The following is a 20,349-nucleotide window of genomic DNA, read 5'->3' on the forward strand; positions in this document are numbered from 1 at the left end:
GACTCTTTCCGTGCTCTGTGCTTGTTGGTTTTCTGCTTCTTTTTCTGAAGTGATATGTTCTATTTCCTCACTTGCAAGGCTCAACACTCAACTGTGCTCAGGCCTTGGACTTTCCTCTGGGTTATAAACATCCTTTGTGCTTTCCTAGAAAATTGGGGCTGAATCGGGTGCTGTGTTGTAAGGTATGCTGCCTCTCCTGGATTCTAGTTTGGTAGTTGGTTAAACAGCATGTAGCAGTTGTTTAAACAGTATGTAGCAATTTGGACTGGATTGCAAGGGAGGTTGTTGCCAAGTCTCTGAAGTAGGTCATAGCCCTTAGCCTTTCCCCCTTGTTTTCCTTTTGTTTGTTTGATAGGGTCTTGAGTGGTGTAGGCTGGCTGTGTAGACCAGGGTAAACTTGGGGACTCTTTTGCCTTTCTCCCCCTCCTCTTCTTCTGGTTTGTTTGTTTGTTTTTTACTTTTGTTGGCTGTCCTGGAACTCACTCTGTAGGTCAGGCTGGCCTCAAACTCAGGGATCTGCCTGCCTCTGCCTCCCAAGTGCTGGGATAAAGGTGTGCGCCACCACTGCCTGGCCCTTTTGTTGCTTCTGGAATGATGAAATTTCAGGCATGTATAACCCTTATTCCCACCGCCCCCACCCCCCTCGAGGCAGGGTCTCTATTAAATAGTCCTGGCTATCCTGCTTGATATGTAGAACAGAATGGCCTCAAACTCCCAGAGATCTACCTACCTGTGCTGGAATTAAAGGCATGTGCCACCATGCCTGCTTCCCCCTTATTTGTCAACCGATAACTTAGTAAGAGAGACTTCCCAATCCATAGTCACGTACTAAGTAGGGCCTCACACCTTTGGAGTAGCTTCAGCTTTATATTTTTCCTTGGTGTAAGTTAAGAAAAAGTATGGCTTAGTTTGAATAGATACATCTTTTTGTTGTTTTGCTTTTTTTGAGACAAGGTCTCACTATATATCTGTGACTGTCCTGGAACTCACTATGTAGATCATGCTGGCCTTGAACTCATAGAGATCCTCCTGCCTCTCACTGCCTGCTGAGTGCTTATATTAAAGGGCTGTTCCACTTTGCGCAGCTGAATAGATACAATCAACTGTGAGTTGATTGATTGATAATGGCTACACTTAAAATTCAGAAATTTCATCATTTTCTAGACTAATAGTCAAGAATGTTTCTAAATTGTTAGAACAGAATGGCAGTGCAGAAATCTTTTAGCTACTCAGAATATACATGCACAAAAAAAATCTTAATTTAAATAATTCTGAAATGAAGAGACCGAAAGATATTTTGTCTGAACCCAGGGGTGCTGGCAGAGTGCTCTAATCTCAGTTGTTAGAAGGGGCTATTTCTCATTAGGGGCAATCCCATGTCCTCTCTGAACTGACTATACTTGTTACCCTAAAAATAAAGAATAAAATTATACACATTTTTTTGTTTTGCTTTGTTATTTTGGTTTTTTGAGACAGGGTTTCTCAGTGTAGTCCTGGACTCGCTTTGTAGACCAGGCTGGCCTTGAACTCACAGAGATCCACCTGCCTCTGCCTCCCGAGTGCTGGGGTTACAGGTGTCTGTGACTGCACCCAGCAAAGTTATATAAACTTTAACCATTTTAATTTTTCGTATAAATTAAAAGTTAAAATTACTCTTATTTCTTTGTTTGCATGCTTGCATGCATGTGGAGTTCAGAGGACAATTTGTAGGGATCTGTTCTTTTCCTTCTGCCATGTGGCAGGTGCCTTTATCTGTCAAGTCATCTTTCTAGCTACCCCTCTCCTCTTTTTTTTTTTAGACAGGGTTTCTCGGTGTAGCTTTGGTTGTCCTGGACTCACTTTGTAGACCAGGCTGTCCTTGAACTCACAGTGATCCACCTGTCTCTGCATCCCTGAGTGGTGAGGTGTGGGCCATCTCCCCGGCCTTCTCCTCTCTTTTGTGAGACTGGCCTAAAACTTGCTGTGTAGCTAAGTCTTGTTTGGGGAACAAATAATAATTTTTGCCTGCTTCTTCCTTTGATGTTTCTAAACTGTGTTCTCTTTTTGCTAATTATTCTTACTTTGTGTGTTAAACAGGCTACCAAGCAGTTTCTGGAGGAGATCAACAAGTGGACGGCTCAGTACAATGTCTCCCCACTCTCTTGGAATGTGGCTGTCAAGTTCCTCATGGCCAGAAAGTTTGATGTGCTCCGGGCCGTGGAGTTGTTTCACTCCTACAGAGTGCGTGGCGCAATGCTAGCTAAGTGTCTGGGGTTTTTTTGTTTTGTTTTGTTTTTGTTTTTTGTCTCCTTCATACATATTGATTTTCTAGTTCTCTTTCACTCTGTTAAAAATGGATCAGTGTCCACCATTCCTGTGAGCACCTAGGGTGTGCTGGCCAGTCTGGGAATACTACTCCTGTGCCCAGAGTTTGCTCCTTGTGATGATGAGTACCGTGATGTCATCCTGTGACAGACTTTTTCCTGGAGTTTGAGCCCTTGCTCCCTTCTCTGCCTCCTGGCTGACATATCTGGTATATTTCACAGGCTTAGTTTACAGCCCCCTTCAAGTTTTAGAAAGCTGTCGTTTTGGTGAACGATGAGCTTAGAGAGTCATTCAAGAAAAGGGTGGGGGGTGTTAGTTCTGGGAAAGAGGACAGCTGTATTAGGTCCTGTTAAGAGCAGTGTCTGTTTTGTTGTTTGCTTTGTTGACACAGGGTTTCTCACCAATGTAGACTTCCTCTGCCTCCCTAGTGCTGGGATTAAAGGTGTGAGCCACTACCACCTGACTATGTTTTTAAAAAATACTTCATTGTTTTATATGTATGAGTATGTATATTTACCATGTGCATACCTGGTGCCCACAGAGGTCAGAAGAGGGCATTGGATTTCCTAGTTCTGCATTTACAGGTAGTTGTGAGCTGCCATATGGGATGCCAGGGCTGGAATCATGTCATCTATCTACAAAAGCACAAGTGCTCCTAACTGCTGAGCCAACTCTCCAGCCCCCTTAGGACGTTTTGTTTGTTGTTTGTTTTTGAGACAGGGTTTCTCTGTGTAGCCTTGGCTGTCCTGAACTTGCTTATGTAGACCAGGCTGGCCTCAAACTCAGATATCAGCCTTCCTCTGCCTCCCTGAGTGCTGGGATTACAGGCATATACCACAGTGCCCAGTGTGAGAACTTTTCTTTTCTTTTTCTGAGACAAGGTTTCTCTGTGTAATAGCCCTGGCTGTCCTGGAGCTCTCTTTGTAGATGAGGCTGGCCTTGAACTCACAGAGATCTGCCTGCTTCTGCCTCCTGAGTGCTGGGATTAAAGGCATGTGTCACTACACCCAGTCAAACTTTTTTTTCTTAAGTAGAGATAGTATATTTCTTCAGAAAAATTTTCTAACCATGAAGTAACATAACATACAACTTTTGTTTGTTTGTTTGTTTGTTTTTTGAGACAGGGTTTCTCTGTGTAGCTTTGGCTGTCCTGGACTCCCTTTGTAGACCAGTCTGGCCTCGAGCTCACAACGATCTGCCAGCCTCTGCCTCCTGAGTGCTGGGATTAAAGATATGTACCACCACACCCGACTTGCCATAGTATTTTTGGAGGGTGTATCTCAATGGTTATCCTGGGGCCAGAATGGCAGTATTATTAAGTACATAATGTCAGAAGAGGTGGAGAAAGTTCTAGAGTTCAGATAGGTAGGAGCTGCTTAAACTGGTATGTGAGGAAAATGAGTCAGATATTCTGGGTTGAGACTTCTGTGTCAAGATCAGTCCTGGTAGCATTTATTAATTTTGGAAACATTGAAGTGGAGTGGATTCATATAGAAAGAAGGTCATGAGTTTGGTTTGTTTATGCCTTTGGGCTAGCCTATGTCCTATATCATATAGACGTGTGTCCTATAAACAGAGTCTGAGTGTGAGGTGCAGAAATGTGTGCTAGAGCTGGCTGTGGTGCTACACCCCTATAATCCCAGCACTCTGGAGGCAGAGGCAGGAGGATCTCTCTGAGTTCAGGGCCAGCCTGGTCTGCAAAGTGAGTCCAGGACAGCCAAGGCTACACAGAGAAATCCTGTCTTGAAAAACAAAACAAACAAAAAGAAAGAAAGAAAGGTGCACTAGAAATAGATAGTTTTGAATGACCAACCTAGAGCTGACTATTAGAGGCATCTGATAAGGTAGCTGTGGACAAGAATTTTGGCAACAGTTACCTGCCTTGGGATACTAAGGCATGGTACAAAGGAATTCACAGTTTGTTTAGTTGATTTCTATGTACCTTAGCTCTGAGATGGCAACATAATGTTGTTTTGGATGTTTATATTTTCATATTAGTTCATCTCTTTATTGTTTCCTTTTTAGGAAACAAGAAGAAAGGAAGGCATTGTGAAACTGAAGCCTCATGAGGAACCTCTCCGTTCTGAGATCCTCAGTGGGAAGTTTACCATCTTGGTGAGTCTTTAGAACCTGACTTGGGTTTGTAGCTGTTTTCCTAGTTAGATTTTTGTGTCTACATTCCTAATCAACACATTTTGCCACTAAATTATTTGAATAAAAATTGGGTTATTGCTAATTAAAATGATTAGACATTAATAATAGTCGAATTATTGAGTTATGGAGCAGTAGACTTAAAATTTTTTCTTCATTGATCCATCAGAGTTTTTGTTCAGCATCTTGGGAAGTGTAGATAACGTGTCAGAATACATCCTTACTTACTTAGTGGAAACTCTTCACTTATTAGAGATCTCTTGGTCTCAGATAAATATGTGATAATATGTTTAAGGTAGCATGGAAGTCATTATTTTGATCTTTTTCTCTCCATCATGCCTTGGAAATTAGTTATAAAACCAGTGTAGAATTAACCTTTGATTCTTCTGCTGTTGAAGAAAATGTGCCTTTTTTTTTTTTAAGCCACATATGGCTCATTGGAATGCTGAGAGAATCAGGTGTAGCGTAGTGATAACAGTTCTCACTTTTTGGAAGAATGAATACAAATCAAGGAAGTTCTGTTAGTAGCTGCTTTCTTCATGTGTCAAACCTTTATCCCAGATAATAAGTCTAAAAGATTGCTGTGAGTTTTTTTTTCTCATTTCCTGATTTATTTGCTATAGAATGTTCGAGACCCAACGGGAGCCTCCATTGCCCTTTTCACTGCCAGATTACATCATCCTCACAAGTCTGTCCAACATGTGGTACTCCAGGCCTTGTTTTACTTGCTGGACAGAGCTGTGGATAGGTAAGCAGTAAGATTATTTTGTGGGTATCTACCTCCTTTAGGAAAGTGACAGTTTTTGAATTGATTAAACTTAGAAGTGCTCTCACTATGGCCCTAGGATACAGCCTGGACAGTCTATGAGTAAAAAACAATCATGGTTTTTGTTTGTTTGTTTGTTTGTCTGTCTGTCTTATTTTTTGCTTTTATGTTTTTGTTTTGTTTTGTTTTTTGGTTCTTTTTTTCTTTTTTTCTTTTTGAGACAGGGTTTCTCTGTGTAGCCCTGGCTGTCCTGGACTCACTTTGTAAACCAGGCTGGCCTGAATTCACAGCGATCTCTGTGCCTTTGCCTCCCGAGTGCTGGGATTAAAGAAAGGCACATACCACCATGCCCAGCTACAACTCATGTTTTTAAGAATGTGTGTATTTCTGGTATCATCAGGGTGCTGGATGCTCTTTGTTTGCATCACCTTGCCTAGTTGAGGATTAATAGAAGCTGAGAAAGATAATTCATAATAGTTGTTAATACACTGAGAATGATTTATTTGAAGAGAGTAAGGAAGAAAGGTACTCTGTTGATTCCGTGTGTGTGTGTGTGTGTGTGTGTGTGTGTGTGTGTGTGTGTTAATATATGACCTCCACATGCTAATATAGGACACAAACTCTTACCATTAGCCTATATCCTTAGCTCTCTCCCTTTTTTTTTTTTTTTTTTAAAACCTTTAACTTTGAGATGCAGCCCAACTTAGTTACCCAGGCTGGGCTTGAAATCATTCCATAGTTCAGGAATTTAGTATTTTCCTGCCTCAACATCTCAAATAGCAGAAATTACAGGCCTGGGTCACAAGGCCTAGGTCATCTTTGTGTTAGTTCTGTTCATGTTAAAATGCCCTGGGGGCCAGGCAGTGGTGGTGCACACCTTTAAGCTCAGCGCTCACCACTCACCGCTTGGGAGGCAGAGGCAGGTGAATCTCTGAGTTTAAGGCCAGCCTGGTCTACAGATCAAGGTCCAGGACAGCCAAGGCTACGCAGAGAAATCCTGTCTCGAAAACAAAAGACGCCCTGCAAACAAGTTTGAGAGATATTAGGCCAGAAAGCTGAAGATGAGGCTCCAACGTTATAAAGTGTTTTGGGTGACTGGTCAGGCAGTAAACTGTCTTAAGTCAATTTGTACATTTTGGAAGCTGCTAACCCACACTACTGGTTCACTCAGGAATTTAAGTTTTATTCCTTCTCAAGTCTCTGAGGAGCATTGAAGACAAGATAGTATAGTTTTACAACCACGCTTAGTTGGTTAGGGGACAAGATCATTTTAGATCAAGATAAAGAAGTTAAGCTATTAGAGTTGAGATAGGGTAAATATTGAATCTCATTCAGAAATTTAGACCCAGGGGCTGGTGAGATGGCTCAGAGGTTAAGAGTACTGACTGCTCTTCCAGAGGTCCTGAGTTCAATTCCCAGCAACTACATGGTGGCTCACAACCATCTATAATGTGATCTCATGCCCTCTTCTGGTCTGTAGATGTATATGTATACATAATAATAAATAAATATTAAAAAGAAAAAAAGAAAAAAGAAATTTAGACCCAAGAAGACAGGAAAAACACTTACTTCAAATGAGACAAATGCAGATGGCCAAGTCACTATGAATGTAACATGTATAGAACTCATTATTCTCATGATTGTCACATGGTTCTCCCTGCTGTATGTACTTTGTTTTATACACATGTAATAAAATAAAAGTATTTTAAAAAAAAACAAAGAAAAAAAAAAAGAAAACAAAAGATAAATAAGATACCCAACAAAAGCAAATGAACACTCTCTGAGGGCTAGAGAAATGGCTCAGGCTTGATTCTTAGCACCCACATGGTAGCTTATAACCATCTATAACTCCATTCCTAGGAGACCCTGGATTGCCTGGTCTACATAATATATTTCAGGCCAGCCAAGGCTACATAGAGAGAATCTCTCTTGATAAAAACTAAGACAAGCCGGGCATTGTGGTGCACGCCTTTAATCCTAGCACTAGGGAGGCAGAAACAGGTGGATCCCTATAAATTCGAGGCCAGCCTGGTCTACAAAAGGAGTCCAGGACAGCCAAGGCTACATAGAGAAACCCTGTCTCGAAAAACCAAAAATTAAAAACCAACCAACCAAACAAACAAACAAAAAAATCAAACCAAACAAACCGATCTGGGTGTTGGGGTTTTGTGGCTTAGTGGTAGTCAGTTTGCCTATTGCCCTGTGTTTAAATACCCAGAGCTACACAAATAAGTAAATAGCATGCCTTTAATCCTAGCATTCTGGAGGTACAGGCAGGTGGGGCTGTGTGATTTGATGCTAGCTTGGTCTAAATAGTGAATTCCAGGCTATGTGGAGCTATGTGGTAATTCCTTGCCTCAGAAAAGGGGGGTGGGTGACCAGGATGCCAGAGATAGCTCAACAGTTAAGAGTACTAGCTACTCTTTCAGAGGACTGGGTTTCTATTCCCAGCACCTACGTAGTGGCTCACCATTGGTAGCTCCAATTTCAGGGGACCCGAGACTCTCTCTGACCTCTGGTTACCAGGCATGTGGTGCACATACGTATATGGAGGCCAAACACTCATACATAACAACAACAACAACAAAACCCACTTATCTTGACCCATTATACCTGTAATCTTGGCATTTAGTGGGTGATGGGAAGATACTTTGATTTTGAAGCCAGCTTAGGCTTTGAAGAGAGACTCTGTCTCAAAAAACAAAAACAAAACAAAACAAAACAAAAAACCAAAAGAAACAAAATAGCAACAACAGCAAACCCTGACCACAGCCTCTTGGGTCACACAAAGTTTAGTATCTTAGAAGACTAAGGTGGAGCCAGGCGTGGTGGCGCACGCCTTTAATCCCAGCACTCGGGAGGCAGAGGCAGGCGGGTCACTATGAGTTCAAGTCCAGCCTGATCTACAAAGCGAGTCTAGGACCCCTGTCTTGAAAAACCAAAGGAAAAGAAAAAAGAAAAAAAGAAGACTAATATGGTGGTATCGTGAATTTAAGGCTAGCTTCAGCTACATAAAGAGTTTTTTTTTGTTTTGGTTTTTCTCTGTGTAGCCCTGGTTGTCCAGGAACATGCTTGGTAGACCATGCTGGCCTTGAACTCAGAGTATCCTGCTTCTGCCTCTCCAATGTGGGATAAAAGGCAATGGTCGGCCTGGTTTGTTTTGAGATGGGTTTCATAAAGCTTTGCCTGGCCTAGATTATGGATTTACAAATTGAGAACAGCCAAGAGATTGTCTGAGGTGGGGCTCTCTGAATAGTTAACTAGTTACTGTCTCAGTTGTTAGGTTTTTTTTTTTCCCCCAGTTTTTTGAGGCAGAGTTTCTCTGTGTAGCCTTTGTTGTCCTGGACTCACTTTGTAGACCAGGCTGGCCTTGAACTCACAGCCATCTGCCTGCCTCTGCCTCTCGAATGCTGAGATTAAAGGCATGTGCCACCATGCCAGGCTGACAGCCAGGCTGACTAGTGAACAATAGTCTCTGTGGGGTTATAAAAAGGAGTCAAGGGGATGGAGGGATGGCTCAGTGGTTAAGAGCGCCCTGCTCTTCCAGAGGTCCTGAGTTCAATTCCCAGCAACTACATGGTGGCTCACAACCATCTATAATGTAATCTTATACCCTCTTCTGCAGATAAAGCACTCATATGCAATAAAAAAATAAATCTTTTTTTTTTTTTTTAAAGTCAAGATTAATAGCAATGATGTAGGGGCCAGTAGAAATGAATTCTGCCTGAAAAAAATTCTGTGCATTTTAGAATTAAAGTTTTTTTTCCTATAAAGCTAATTGACTGAAATTGAGGAATATAATATTAGACACACAACCAATTTTAAACTTACATACTTGAACTGAAATTTGTAATTCTTAATTGGCAAGAATTTGAGATTATTTTAATGTTAACTCTTGAGGCAATGCTTCCTCTTAGGTTTTATAGACGAAAAATGGCCTGGGTCTTACAGAAGGGGATGCAAAGACATGGACACAAAATATGAACCTTGAGGTAGCTCATGCCTATAATCCTAACACTAAGAAGGAAGAGTCAGGAGGATTGTCTTGAGTTTGAGGCTGAGCGGTGTTTCATAGTGAGTTCAGAGCCAGCCTGAGTGCCATGAAACCTTCTTTGGAAAAACTACCACAAATATGTGTGAAAACTTTTTTATGTAGAAATAGTTTAATCAAATAACTTAGGTATGGACTGACAGGATGGCTCGGTCTCTGAAAGTACAGGGTTTACAAACCTGAGGACCTGCTCTATAGCTCTGGATCTCATGGTGTAAGGAACAGATGGAACTGATACCTGAAAATTTTCTTCTGATTCCCACACTTACTGTGGCAGACTACACACACACACACACACACACACACAGAGCACGGAGGAGGATAATAATACTTCTAATAAATTTTGAGTGTGCAAATTAAAAGCATGTAAGGATCTGGCTTAGCTTTGAATGAAGCCTTTGTATTGAATTAAATGCTTTGTTTAATGATTGGTTTACAGCTTTGAAACTCAAAGGAATGGACTGGTGTTCATCTATGACATGTGTGGGTCTAATTATGCCAACTTCGAGCTAGATCTTGGCAAGAAAGTCCTAAACCTGTTGAAGGTAAGGTTATAAAGGGGAGTCCTTCTAAGTATTCTTTTTTTTTTTTAATTTTTAATTTTTTTTTAAATTTTTATTTATTTATTATGTGTGCAGTGTTTCACCTGTATGTATGCTGGCACACCAGAAGAGGGCACCAGATCTCATAGATGGTTGTGAGCCACCATGTGGTTGCTGGGAATTGAACTCAGGATCTTTGAAAGAGTAGCTGGTGCTCTTAAGCTCTGAGCCATCTCTCCAGCCCCTTCCCCCTTTTTTTAATTCATTGGGAAAATATTTAGAAAAATGTTAACTTCATATATTAAGTTTTAAAGGTCACTTATATACAATAACCAATATCTGCTTCCTTAGACAAGAAGTGGTCTTAAAAGTCAAGTTGAGCTGGGTGTGGTGTGGCACACCTTTAATTCCAGCACATGGGAGGTAGAGGCAGGCGGATCACAGTGAGTTCGAGGCCAGCCTGGTCTACAAAGTGAGTCCAGGACAGCCAAGACTACACAAAGACACCCTGTCTTGAAAAACCAAAAAAAAAAAAAAAAAAAAAAAAAAAAAAAAAAGTCAAGTTGAAAGCTTTGAGATGGCCTAGTGGCTCTTACATGAGATCCAAGCACTTGGGAAGCAAATGCAAGAGAAATGCCATGGATTTGAGCCTGACTCAACTACATAGTAAATTTTACTTCAGCCTCAGCTACAAAGGAAGATGCAAACCAGCCTGAGCTACATATGGAGTGAAATCTTTTCACAGTAAAACAACAAATAACTAAGAAGGAAATAAAACTGAAAAATCACAGACAAATCTTAGTCATAAAAATGTCCCTTTTCCTGAGTTTTGTGGAAAAGTAATCAATAAAGGCCTACCCTTTATTTGACAACTGTGCTCAATACCATCTAGCCAGTGACTTTTTAGAAATGTGTTGGATGAAGTGTGTTGTGTGTTTCACCTTAGTGCATGTAAGTTTATTTGGTCTATTTATATTCATGTAGAATCATGCACATATGTAGATGTATAAAAGTCCTATACACATTGCCTCATAGTTCCTTATATCCCTAAATCTTAGGCCTAGTGGCTTATTTTGTAAATGTATGTGTACATGTATGTATGTGCATGCATGTGCTTGTGTGTATACAGGTGCATTTGTGTCCTTGTGTATAGAGAGGCCTCAGACAACTTTAGGCAAGAAAGTCCTAAACCTGTTGAAGGTAAGGTTGTAAGGCATGGTATCAGTTTTTTGAGATAAAGTTTGTCATCAGGCTCTAGTTCACCAATTAGGCTAGGCTGGCTGGCTAACACGCCCAAGGGATCTTACAAATGCATTCGCCACACTTAGCAATTTTACATTTGTTCTAGGTATTAAATTCAAATCCTTGTGCATGTGAGGCAAGCACCTTACCAAATTAGCCGTTTTCCCCCAGCCACAAAGTTATTTTGCTTTTTGTATTTTAAAAGATAATGAGGTACGGCTGAGGATATAGTCCAGCTGGTGCAATGCTTCCTAGCGTTAAGAGGGCCCTGCGTTTGGCTCCAAGTGCCTACCGTCAGGAGGTGGAGGCAGGAGGATTAGAAGCTCAAGGCCTTAGAACATGGCTGGTCCTATGACATCATAGGCTACTCTTCTGTTGGTGAGACAGCACCATGACTGAGGCAGTGTATAAGACAAAGTGTTTAATTAGGTTTATGGTTTCAGAGGGTTAGAGTCCATAATGGTGGAGCACAATCCTGGTGGTATTACCGTCTGAGAGTTCCTATCTTGATCCACACGCTGAGAGAGCATGCTGAGAATGGTACCAGTCTTTTGAAACTTCAAAGCTTGCCTTTAGAAGGTGCACTTTCTCTAGTAATGCCACACTTCCTAATCCTTCCTAAACCGTTCCACCAAGTTGGGACCAAGTATTCAAATAGATGAGCCTATGGGGGCCATTGTTTGTTGATGTTAGGTTTTTTGTTGTTGTTGATATTACTTTAATGAAATTATGTTTGTTTCTCTTAGTTTGTCTCTTAGCCTGGCTATCATACAAATAACTGATACTCTTATATTGCTGAGCTTCACAACACAATCTTGAGTGGTTTAAGTCTGTTCTTAACCAACTATTTTGTCTTAATCCCAGCAAATGTTCTAGAGATACTTGCACTTTGTAGCTTTTTTCTGCTCCAGCTCCTTCCTCCTGATCGTCCCTGGACGTCTCCCGTGGCTGACTCCCTCTCCTTCTTCCCCTGACTCCTCCTCCCCTGGCTGGCAGGAAGTCCAGCCCTAGTCTCTCCCCTGCTCATGGATGGGCTGTAAGCTGCATTATTGGCACAGCAAGGGGGCAGTTGGGGAGCAGAGTTTACGTAACATTTAGACAGTAAATTCTGAGCACAACGCTTGCAACCAGACATGAGGGGCATAGAAATCAGCATGTAAACTACACAGTAACCTTGTGCCTACACATTCTCATTCGAACCCTAGAATGGGCTGTATGACATCACATCACAAACAGTAACGCCCTCCACCAAACCCCCCTACATTTTAATGTAAAACTATTTAATATTACTGGAGAAGATTGATTGGATGGCATAAAAAAGAGTGTGCATGCCAGTTATGGTGGCACATGCCCATAATGTCAGCACTCATCTTAAGGACGATCATGCATTCAAGGCTATTTTAGATACATACTCAGATCCTTTGTCTCAGAAAGCAAGAATAAAAATATACAAATGGGGCTGGAGAGATGGCTCAGAGGTTTAAGAGCACCGTCTGCTCTTCCAAAGGTCCCGAGTTCAGTTCCCAGCAACCACATGGTAGCTTACAACCATCTGTAATGAGGTCTGGTGCCTTCTTGTGGTGGGCAGGCACACGTGTGGGCAGAATACTGTATAAATAATAAATAAATCTTTTAAAAAATATATACAAATGAACGTAAATGTTCAGGAGCCGGAGCTGGGATGTACTCAGTGGTAGCGTATGCACTTGGCATTTCAAGTATGTTGCAATGGGGTTATAACACTAGCACCTGGAAGCCAACGCAGAAGGACTGCTATCACTTTAGGACCAGCGTGTGCTACATATGAACACCAGACCACTCCAGGGGGCTATCTACAAAACCCTGTCTTCAACTTAGGTAAAACAACAAAACAAAACAAAAAAAAGAGAGTATTTGGGCCAGATGTCCTAGCACCTAGGGGAGGGGAGGGGAGGATGGGGGAAGATGGGCAGAGACAGGTGGATCTCTATGAGTTCAAGGCCACCTTGGCCTACATAGCAAGTTTCAGGCCAGCCAGGACAATATAGTGAGAGCCTTTCCTCAAAAGAAAAAAAAAAAGGCATTTGTGTTTCAAGGATAGCTTTTCAGAAGTTGAATTGATTAAAGGGTGTATGTACATTTTAAAGACTATATAATGGGGGCTGGAGAGATGGATCAGTGGTTAAGAGCACTGGCTGCACACAACTATCTGTAACTCCAGTTCCAGGGGATGCAAGACGCACACCAATGCATTAAAAAAAAAAAAAGAAAAGAAAAGAAAAGAAAAGAAAAAAAAAGAATATAAAGCCAGGCAGTGGTGGCACATGCCTTTAATCCCAATACTCGGGAGGCTGAGGTAGGTGGAATTCTATGAGCTCAAGGCCAGCCTGGTCTATAAAGTGAGTTCAGGACAGGTAAGGCTACACAGACAAACCCTGTCTCGAACCCCACCCCCCAAAGACTATATAATGGAAGATGCCTTTCTAAAGACACTATTAATGAACAGGTTTTCTAAGACTCTATAAGGTAACTTCTTTTCTCTGTTTAATCTTACTGTGAGACAGGGTTCCTACATAGTATAGGCTTGCCTAGCACTTGCTGTGTAAACCAGACTCTACAAACCCAATGCTGGTACAGTATAGTTGTTTAAGTGGACTATGTCTGGCTCTCTTATTTTTTTGCTGTGATGAAGATGTAGTGTAGTGATTTCTGCAAGCCATCATTTTATTGAAATAAAGGTATTTCTATAACTTGATCAGGCAGTTAAAGGGGTTTTGGGTATTTAGGTATTGAAATAAATTCTTGCATCTTGGGCTAGAGAGATGGCTCAGAGGTTAAGAGCACTGTCTGCTCTTCCAGAGATCTTGAGTTCAATTCCCAGCAACCATATAGTGGTTCATAACCATCTATAATGTAATCTGATGCCCTCTTCTGGTGTGTAGGTGTACATGCAGGCAGAGCACTGTATGTATAATAATAAATAAATAAATCTTTTTTTTTTAATTCTTGCATTTTTGAAGGAAAGGATTAAAAAATAGTTTTTAAGTCTGAATGAAGAAGCCTTTGGAGAATGTTGCGGATATTGTGTATTCTGTCTAAGGGACTGTGTGTCAGTTTCTCTAATTTAGCAGAACCAAGATTAACTAGAAAGAACAGAGAGTAACAAGTGAAATTGATGTTAGTTTATTCAAAGTGGAAAAAAAATTAGGGTAGGAGATTTGTAAAAAATCTGCACTTGAAGCCAGGCATGGTGGTGCACGCCTTTAATCGCAGCACTTGGGAGGCAAAGGCAGGTAGATCTCTAAGTTTGAGGCTAGCCTGGTCTACAAAGTGAGTCCAGGACAACCAAGGCTACACAAAGAAACTCTGTCTCGGAAAAATAAAAAAGAAAAGAAAAAGAAAAAAAATCTACACTTGCCCACCCCCATTTCTTTTTAGCCAATTACTGGTAACTATTTACTTACTTAGGATGTATGCCTTCATGTGCGTGCAGGTGCTCGTGTGTGTATAAGTGAAGGCCACGGATCAACCTTGGGTACCGTTCTTAGGACCTGCACACCTTGCCTAGGAGACAGGGTCTTCCCCAGGACCTCGGGACTCACTGGTTACTAGGCGAGGCTGCTGGTCAGCAAGTCCAGGATCATCTCTGTCTTACTTGTGCTGGTCTGACATGCTTGGGCTCTTAATGTGCATGCTGGAGATGGAACTCAGCTCTTCTTTACGTGTGTGTGGTACACACTTTACTGATTGAGCCATCCCTCCAGCCCCTGTTTTCTTATTATGTGGTAACCCTGCTCCTGAGAAAGGCCAGAATGTTAAAAAGTGGAATGAAACAGCCACTGTGGCTTAACAGTGATATGCCATTTTTATGTCTTGTATAACTAGCATTATCTCATTTTTCCCTTCTAAGAGTAATTTATGTAATTTCCTTTTCTTAGACCTTGTTTGTACTTGTACACACTAGATTGTATGTATGTATACATATGTATGTATGTATTTTGTGGTGTTGGGTATCAAACCTAGGTCTTGTGCATGCAAAACACATACTATCACTGAGTTATGTACCTCTAGCGTAGATTGCATATATTGGTTTAATAAATAAGCAAATGAGAAAAGATTAAAAGTAGAAATATTATATATGAATGGATATTGAACTAAATGAAGATATAAACAAAATATCTGTTCTCAGTTTATTAAAATTTTATTTATTTATTTTTTGTTTTGGTTTTTCAAGACAGAGTCTCTGTGTAACAGCCTTGACTGTCCTAGACTTAGTAGACCATGCTGGCCTCAAATTCACAGAGGTCCACCTTCCTCTACCTCCCGAGTGCTGGGATTAAAGACATATGCCACCACGCCCAGCTAAAAATCTAATTTTTAGTAAGCTGAATGTTTGCAGGATGCATATATATGTGCTGGTTCGTGATATGTGTGGCATAAACAGAAAAGTCAGAGCCATGAGATGACTCAGTGGATAACGACACTTGGCCATGAAAAAGCATGGTGAGGTGTGCTCAATACTCAAATCCATATAAAGGCAAAAGGAAGAAACTGACCTTCATATGCATACTGTGGCACATGCCCCCACTCACCAATAATAAAAAGTAAAATAATAATTTTGACCCCTAAATTATATGGTTAACATGAACTTAACATCATTACATTTAAAGGTAGATTACCTTCTAATTTCAGGCATTCTCTGTGTAGCCCTCACTGTCCTGGAACCAGGCTGGCCTCGAACTCACTGAGACCCACCTGCCTCTGCCTCCCCACTGCTGGGTTTAACGGCATGGGCCACACTGCCCGGCTCTTTTAATCACCTTTAACCTACCTATTTGCCAAGTTTCTCTGTTGACTATGCATGAGGAAGAGTGAAAAGAACCCATGCTTTGGGTTGAACAGTTACAGGTACCATTGGGCTTTAACTCTTCATACGTTTCCTCCACAGGGAGCGTTTCCGGCTCGATTGAAGAAGGTGCTGATTGTAGGAGCACCCATGTGGTTCCGAGTGCCCTATTCTATCATTAGCCTGCTCTTGAAGGACAAAGTCCGGGAGAGGGTAAGGCGAGCTAGCCTTCTCTTTTTCTTTCTTTCTTTTAAAAAAATTTTATTTTCCCCCAAGACAGGGTTTCTCTGTGTAACCTTGGCTGTCCTGAACTCGCTTTGTAGACCAAGCTGGCTTGGAACTCACAGAAATCTGCCTGCTTCTGCCTCCCAAGTGCTGGGATTACAGGCGTGCACCACTGTGTCCAGCTTGGCTTTTCTTAAAACAATTTCTCATTGCTTCCAATTTAAAAATGTTCACAATTACTCTGTTCCTGTAATTAATGTCTTGAGTGTTTTATGTCTGAAAGATTATTGTCTCTGTCAGTGACTGTAGCTTTTGGAAGGAGTGAGTGGCGTCCCGGCATTAGAGAGCACAGCACGACCGGGCATCCATTCCTACTGTCTCGGCACCTGGGAAACGCTGACAGGAGCCTCTTCTTAGCTACACAGTGATGTGGAAGCCAGTTTGAACAACATGAGATCCTGTCTCAAAAAATACTAAGATAGAGCCGGCGTGGTGGCGCACGCCTTTAATCCCAGCACTCGGGAGGCAGAGGCAGGCGGATCGCTGTGAGTTCGAGGCCAGCCTGGTCTACAAAGTGAGTCCAGGATGGCCAAGGCTACACAGGGAAACCCTGTCTCGAAAAACCAAAAAAAAAAAAAAAACAACAACAACAAACCAACCAAGATAAAATAATAGAAATAAAGATGAGGTTTGCATCATCAGCTTTTTATGGTAATGAAATTATGGAGTAAAATTACCAATGCAAATCTCTGTAACACTTGATGCTAAAACAGCTGCTTAGCAGTGACTCAGATCAGGACAGCGGCTTCTAAGGTAGTTTTTCTTTGCTGTGCTGATTTTGTTTTGCTTTGTTTTGTTTTTGAGACAGTCTCCCCGTGTCTGTTCTAGTATTCACTTTGTAGGCAGTGAGTTGCAGTGTCAGGAAATTGCAGTGATTCTCCTGTTTCTCCTGGAATTACTGGCACTTGCACCCGGCTCTGGATGGTGTGGGTTGCTGAAGCGCTTTCCTGAGTTTGAATTCTAGGAGTTACATACGAATGCACATACGAATGCACAAACTGAAAACGTGTTGAGCACTTCCTAACGTCCAGCCCCTGTGCCCTGGGGATTGAACACTGAGTGACAGTCCTGACCCTTGCGGAGTTCACGGTTCTGATAGAGAACACAGAGTTCATGAGGCAGAGGGCTTGGGCTCTTTGGGAGCATGGAGGGGAGAGCATAACCTTGACTAGGCTTCATAAAAGAGGTGGGCATAAGCTGCAACCTTTTGTTTTTAAGAACTGGTTTTTTTGGTTTTGCATGTATTTTACCTACTTGTATGTCTGTGTATCACGTGTGTGCCTGGTGTCATCAGAAGCCAGAAGAGGGCATCGGATCCCTTGGAACTGGAGTTATGACATGTGGATGCCGGTAACTGACCTGGGTCTTTAATATCTCTCCAGCTCTTGTGAGTTGGTCCTTTAACAGCTAGAGGAGGAAAAAGGATAGCTTTTTTTTTTTCCGAGACAGGGTTTCTCTGTGTAGCCTTGGCTGGCCTGGACTCCCTTTGTAGACCAGGCTGGCCTCGAACTCACAGCAATCTACCTGCCTCTGCCTCTTCAGTGCTGAGATTAAAGATGTGCGCCACCTATGCCCGCCTGAAAAGGGATAGCTTTTTAAGAGGTTGATGGTGGCATGCTGGAGAGGTGCCTCAGGGGTTAAGAGCATGTACCTAAGTTCAGTTCCTAGCACCCAAGTTGGTTGGCTCCTAACTATAACTACAATTCCAGGGATCCAGTGCCCTCTCCTGGCCCCCCATCATCTGCATGCAGTATACATATCTCACACTCAGACACACACACACACACACACACACACACACACACACACACACTCTCTCTCTCTCTCTCTCTCTCTCTCTCTCTCTCTCTCTCTCTCTCTCCCACTCTCACATACATACTCACACACACATTCACACACACTCACACACACACTCTCTCTCTTTCTCACTCTCACATACTCTCACACACATTCACACACACATTCACACACACTCACATACACACACTCTCTCTTTCTCACTCTCACATACTCACACACACATACTCACACACACATTCACACACACACACACACACACTCTCTCTCTCTTTCTCACTCTCACATACTCACACACACATTCACACACACACTTATTTACTTAAAAAAATAAACACGAAGAGGCACCAGCAATGGGGATAATCTTTTAGGAATGGCATTCCTGTGCTACAAAGATTTTTAAGGAGAACTAACTAGGCCATCTTGGCCTAGCATGGCTATATTTAAGTGTGTAGTTACTCATCTAGTGTTTTTCCTAGATTACTATTTCTAGGTGGCTTTGTCTTTCCTTCACAGAAGTCTGTCTTTGAGGACATTCATACCAAGCTGTGAGTAAAATATAAGCTAAGAGACTTAGAATAGGTTGCGTTGGCCTGAGATTGACTAAAGTAGCCGCTACCTATGCATTCTTAGCTTCCAAAAAGAAGAGCGCCGGCAAGAGGTGGTTCTGAAGAGCCTCGTTAGTTGGATGAAGCCTTTGTTCACTGAACTTTACTTCAGAAGAGAAATAACTTGGACTCTCCTTTCAGGAGTGAATTTGATAGACATTCTGGGAATTCAAACTTAGCTATCTGAGAAATTAATAGGATATTAATCCCAAGCAGATATGCTTCACTCTGCCTCTTTTCAAACACAGTGTTTCCAGCCGGTCTCGTGTGATTCCCAGACCTAATATAAGCTCGTCAGGATTTTCTTGTCTGTATGTTTTATCACCTACAGCCCCAGTACTCAACGCAGCTCTTTCTGTCCTTACAGATTCAGATAGTGAAGACGTCTGAAGTTACCCAGCACCTGCCGAGGGAGTGCCTTCCAGAAAACCTGGGTGGGTACGTCAGAATTGACCTCGCCACGTGGAATTTCCAGTTCCTGCCTCAAGTGAATGGCCACCCAGATCCCTTCGATGAGATCATCCTGTTTTCCCTACCTCCAGCCTTAGACTGGGACTCAGTACATGTTCCAGGTCCCCATGCCATGACCATCCAGGAGTTGGTAGACTATGTGAACACCAGGCAAAAGCGGGGCATATATGAGGAGTATGAAGACATTCGTCGTGAGAACCCTGTTGGCACTTTCCACTGCTCCATGTAAGTAGGAGAGTGTTGAGTTGGCAGTCAGTTACCAAGCTGGTGACTGCAGCTGTTCCTTCATAGCGGATTTCCTTGGTGTTGGGAAGTTCACAGGAAGGCTGACCGTGGCGGTTCGAGCCTTTATTCCCCACACTTGGAAGACAGACGGAAGCCAATCTCTGTGAGTTAGGAGCCAGCCTGGTCTACTTAGTGATCTTCAGGCCAGTCAGGGAAACATTTAAAACAACAAATGCATATAAACGCTTCATGAGGAGTAGGTAAGTGGGTAAGAGCACCTGCTCTGCAACATGAGGATCTCAGGTCAAATCTCCAGCAGCCATATAGAAAGCTAGGGATGGCTGCAACTCCAGCATTGTGCAGCGGACACAGGCAGTAAGGTGGAGAACAACAGATGAAGGCGCCTGACGACCTGCTTTATCTTCTGCACACACACACACATACACATAGGCATGTGCATTTCTTTCTTTTCTTTTTTTTCTCCGAGACAGGGTTTCTCTGTGTAGCCTTGGCTGTCCTAGACTCAATTTGTAGACCAGGCTGGCCTCCTGGCCTCAAACTCACAGTGATCCACCTGCCTCTGCCTCCCGAGTGCTGGGACTAAAGGTGTGCACCGCCACCACCCAGCCGTTAATTCTTTTTTTTCCCTTTTTTTCATTTCTGCACGTAGCTGTGCACAATACATATGTACCAACACACACACAAAAGCTTCACAGTCACTTTAATGGTTTCATCTAGAGTCACCTCCTGCTTTGGGCTTGTTGCTGATGCCTTTTGCTTTGAAATGTCTGGTGGTACCAATAGGGGAACCTTGAAATGATGAATATGCATTTATATATTTCCTTTTTTTTTTTTTCTATTTGAAACAGTGTAGCCCTGGCTGGCTTGAAACTCACTCACTTTGTAGACTGTTTTTAAAAGGCTCAAAATGTAATATGATACTATATCTTGTCTTGCATTTAAGAGGATCCCATGACAGAAGAGAGAAGAGTTGCTTTTTAGGAATTTAACCTATTAGGACTTGGCTTCTACCTAAATCTCACCATAAAATCATCTGGCTGGTTTATCACTGACTCATAGTG

The 20,349-nt window shown here is 42.1% G+C and overlaps 1 protein-coding gene across 3 annotated transcripts in view; it reads left to right on the forward strand.

Moving 5' to 3' along the window:
* Positions 1 to 20,349, forward strand: part of PTPN9 (protein tyrosine phosphatase non-receptor type 9) — a 79,220-nt gene that overhangs the window by 31,223 nt on the left and 27,648 nt on the right. For all 3 annotated transcript variants that reach the window (XM_084782266.1, XM_084782268.1, XM_084782267.1), the window contains exons 2-7: positions 2,077 to 2,220; positions 4,330 to 4,419; positions 5,079 to 5,203; positions 9,712 to 9,817; positions 15,984 to 16,094; positions 18,939 to 19,267. In XM_084782266.1, coding sequence (XP_084638392.1) covers positions 2,077 to 2,220; positions 4,330 to 4,419; positions 5,079 to 5,203; positions 9,712 to 9,817; positions 15,984 to 16,094; positions 18,939 to 19,267 — 905 coding nt within the window. The remainder of the gene's footprint in view (positions 1 to 2,076; positions 2,221 to 4,329; positions 4,420 to 5,078; positions 5,204 to 9,711; positions 9,818 to 15,983; positions 16,095 to 18,938; positions 19,268 to 20,349) is intronic.

This window comes from Acomys minous, assembly GCF_964271855.1.
Source record: "Acomys minous genome assembly, chromosome: 5".
NCBI classification, from domain to species: Eukaryota; Metazoa; Chordata; class Mammalia; order Rodentia; family Muridae; genus Acomys; species Acomys minous.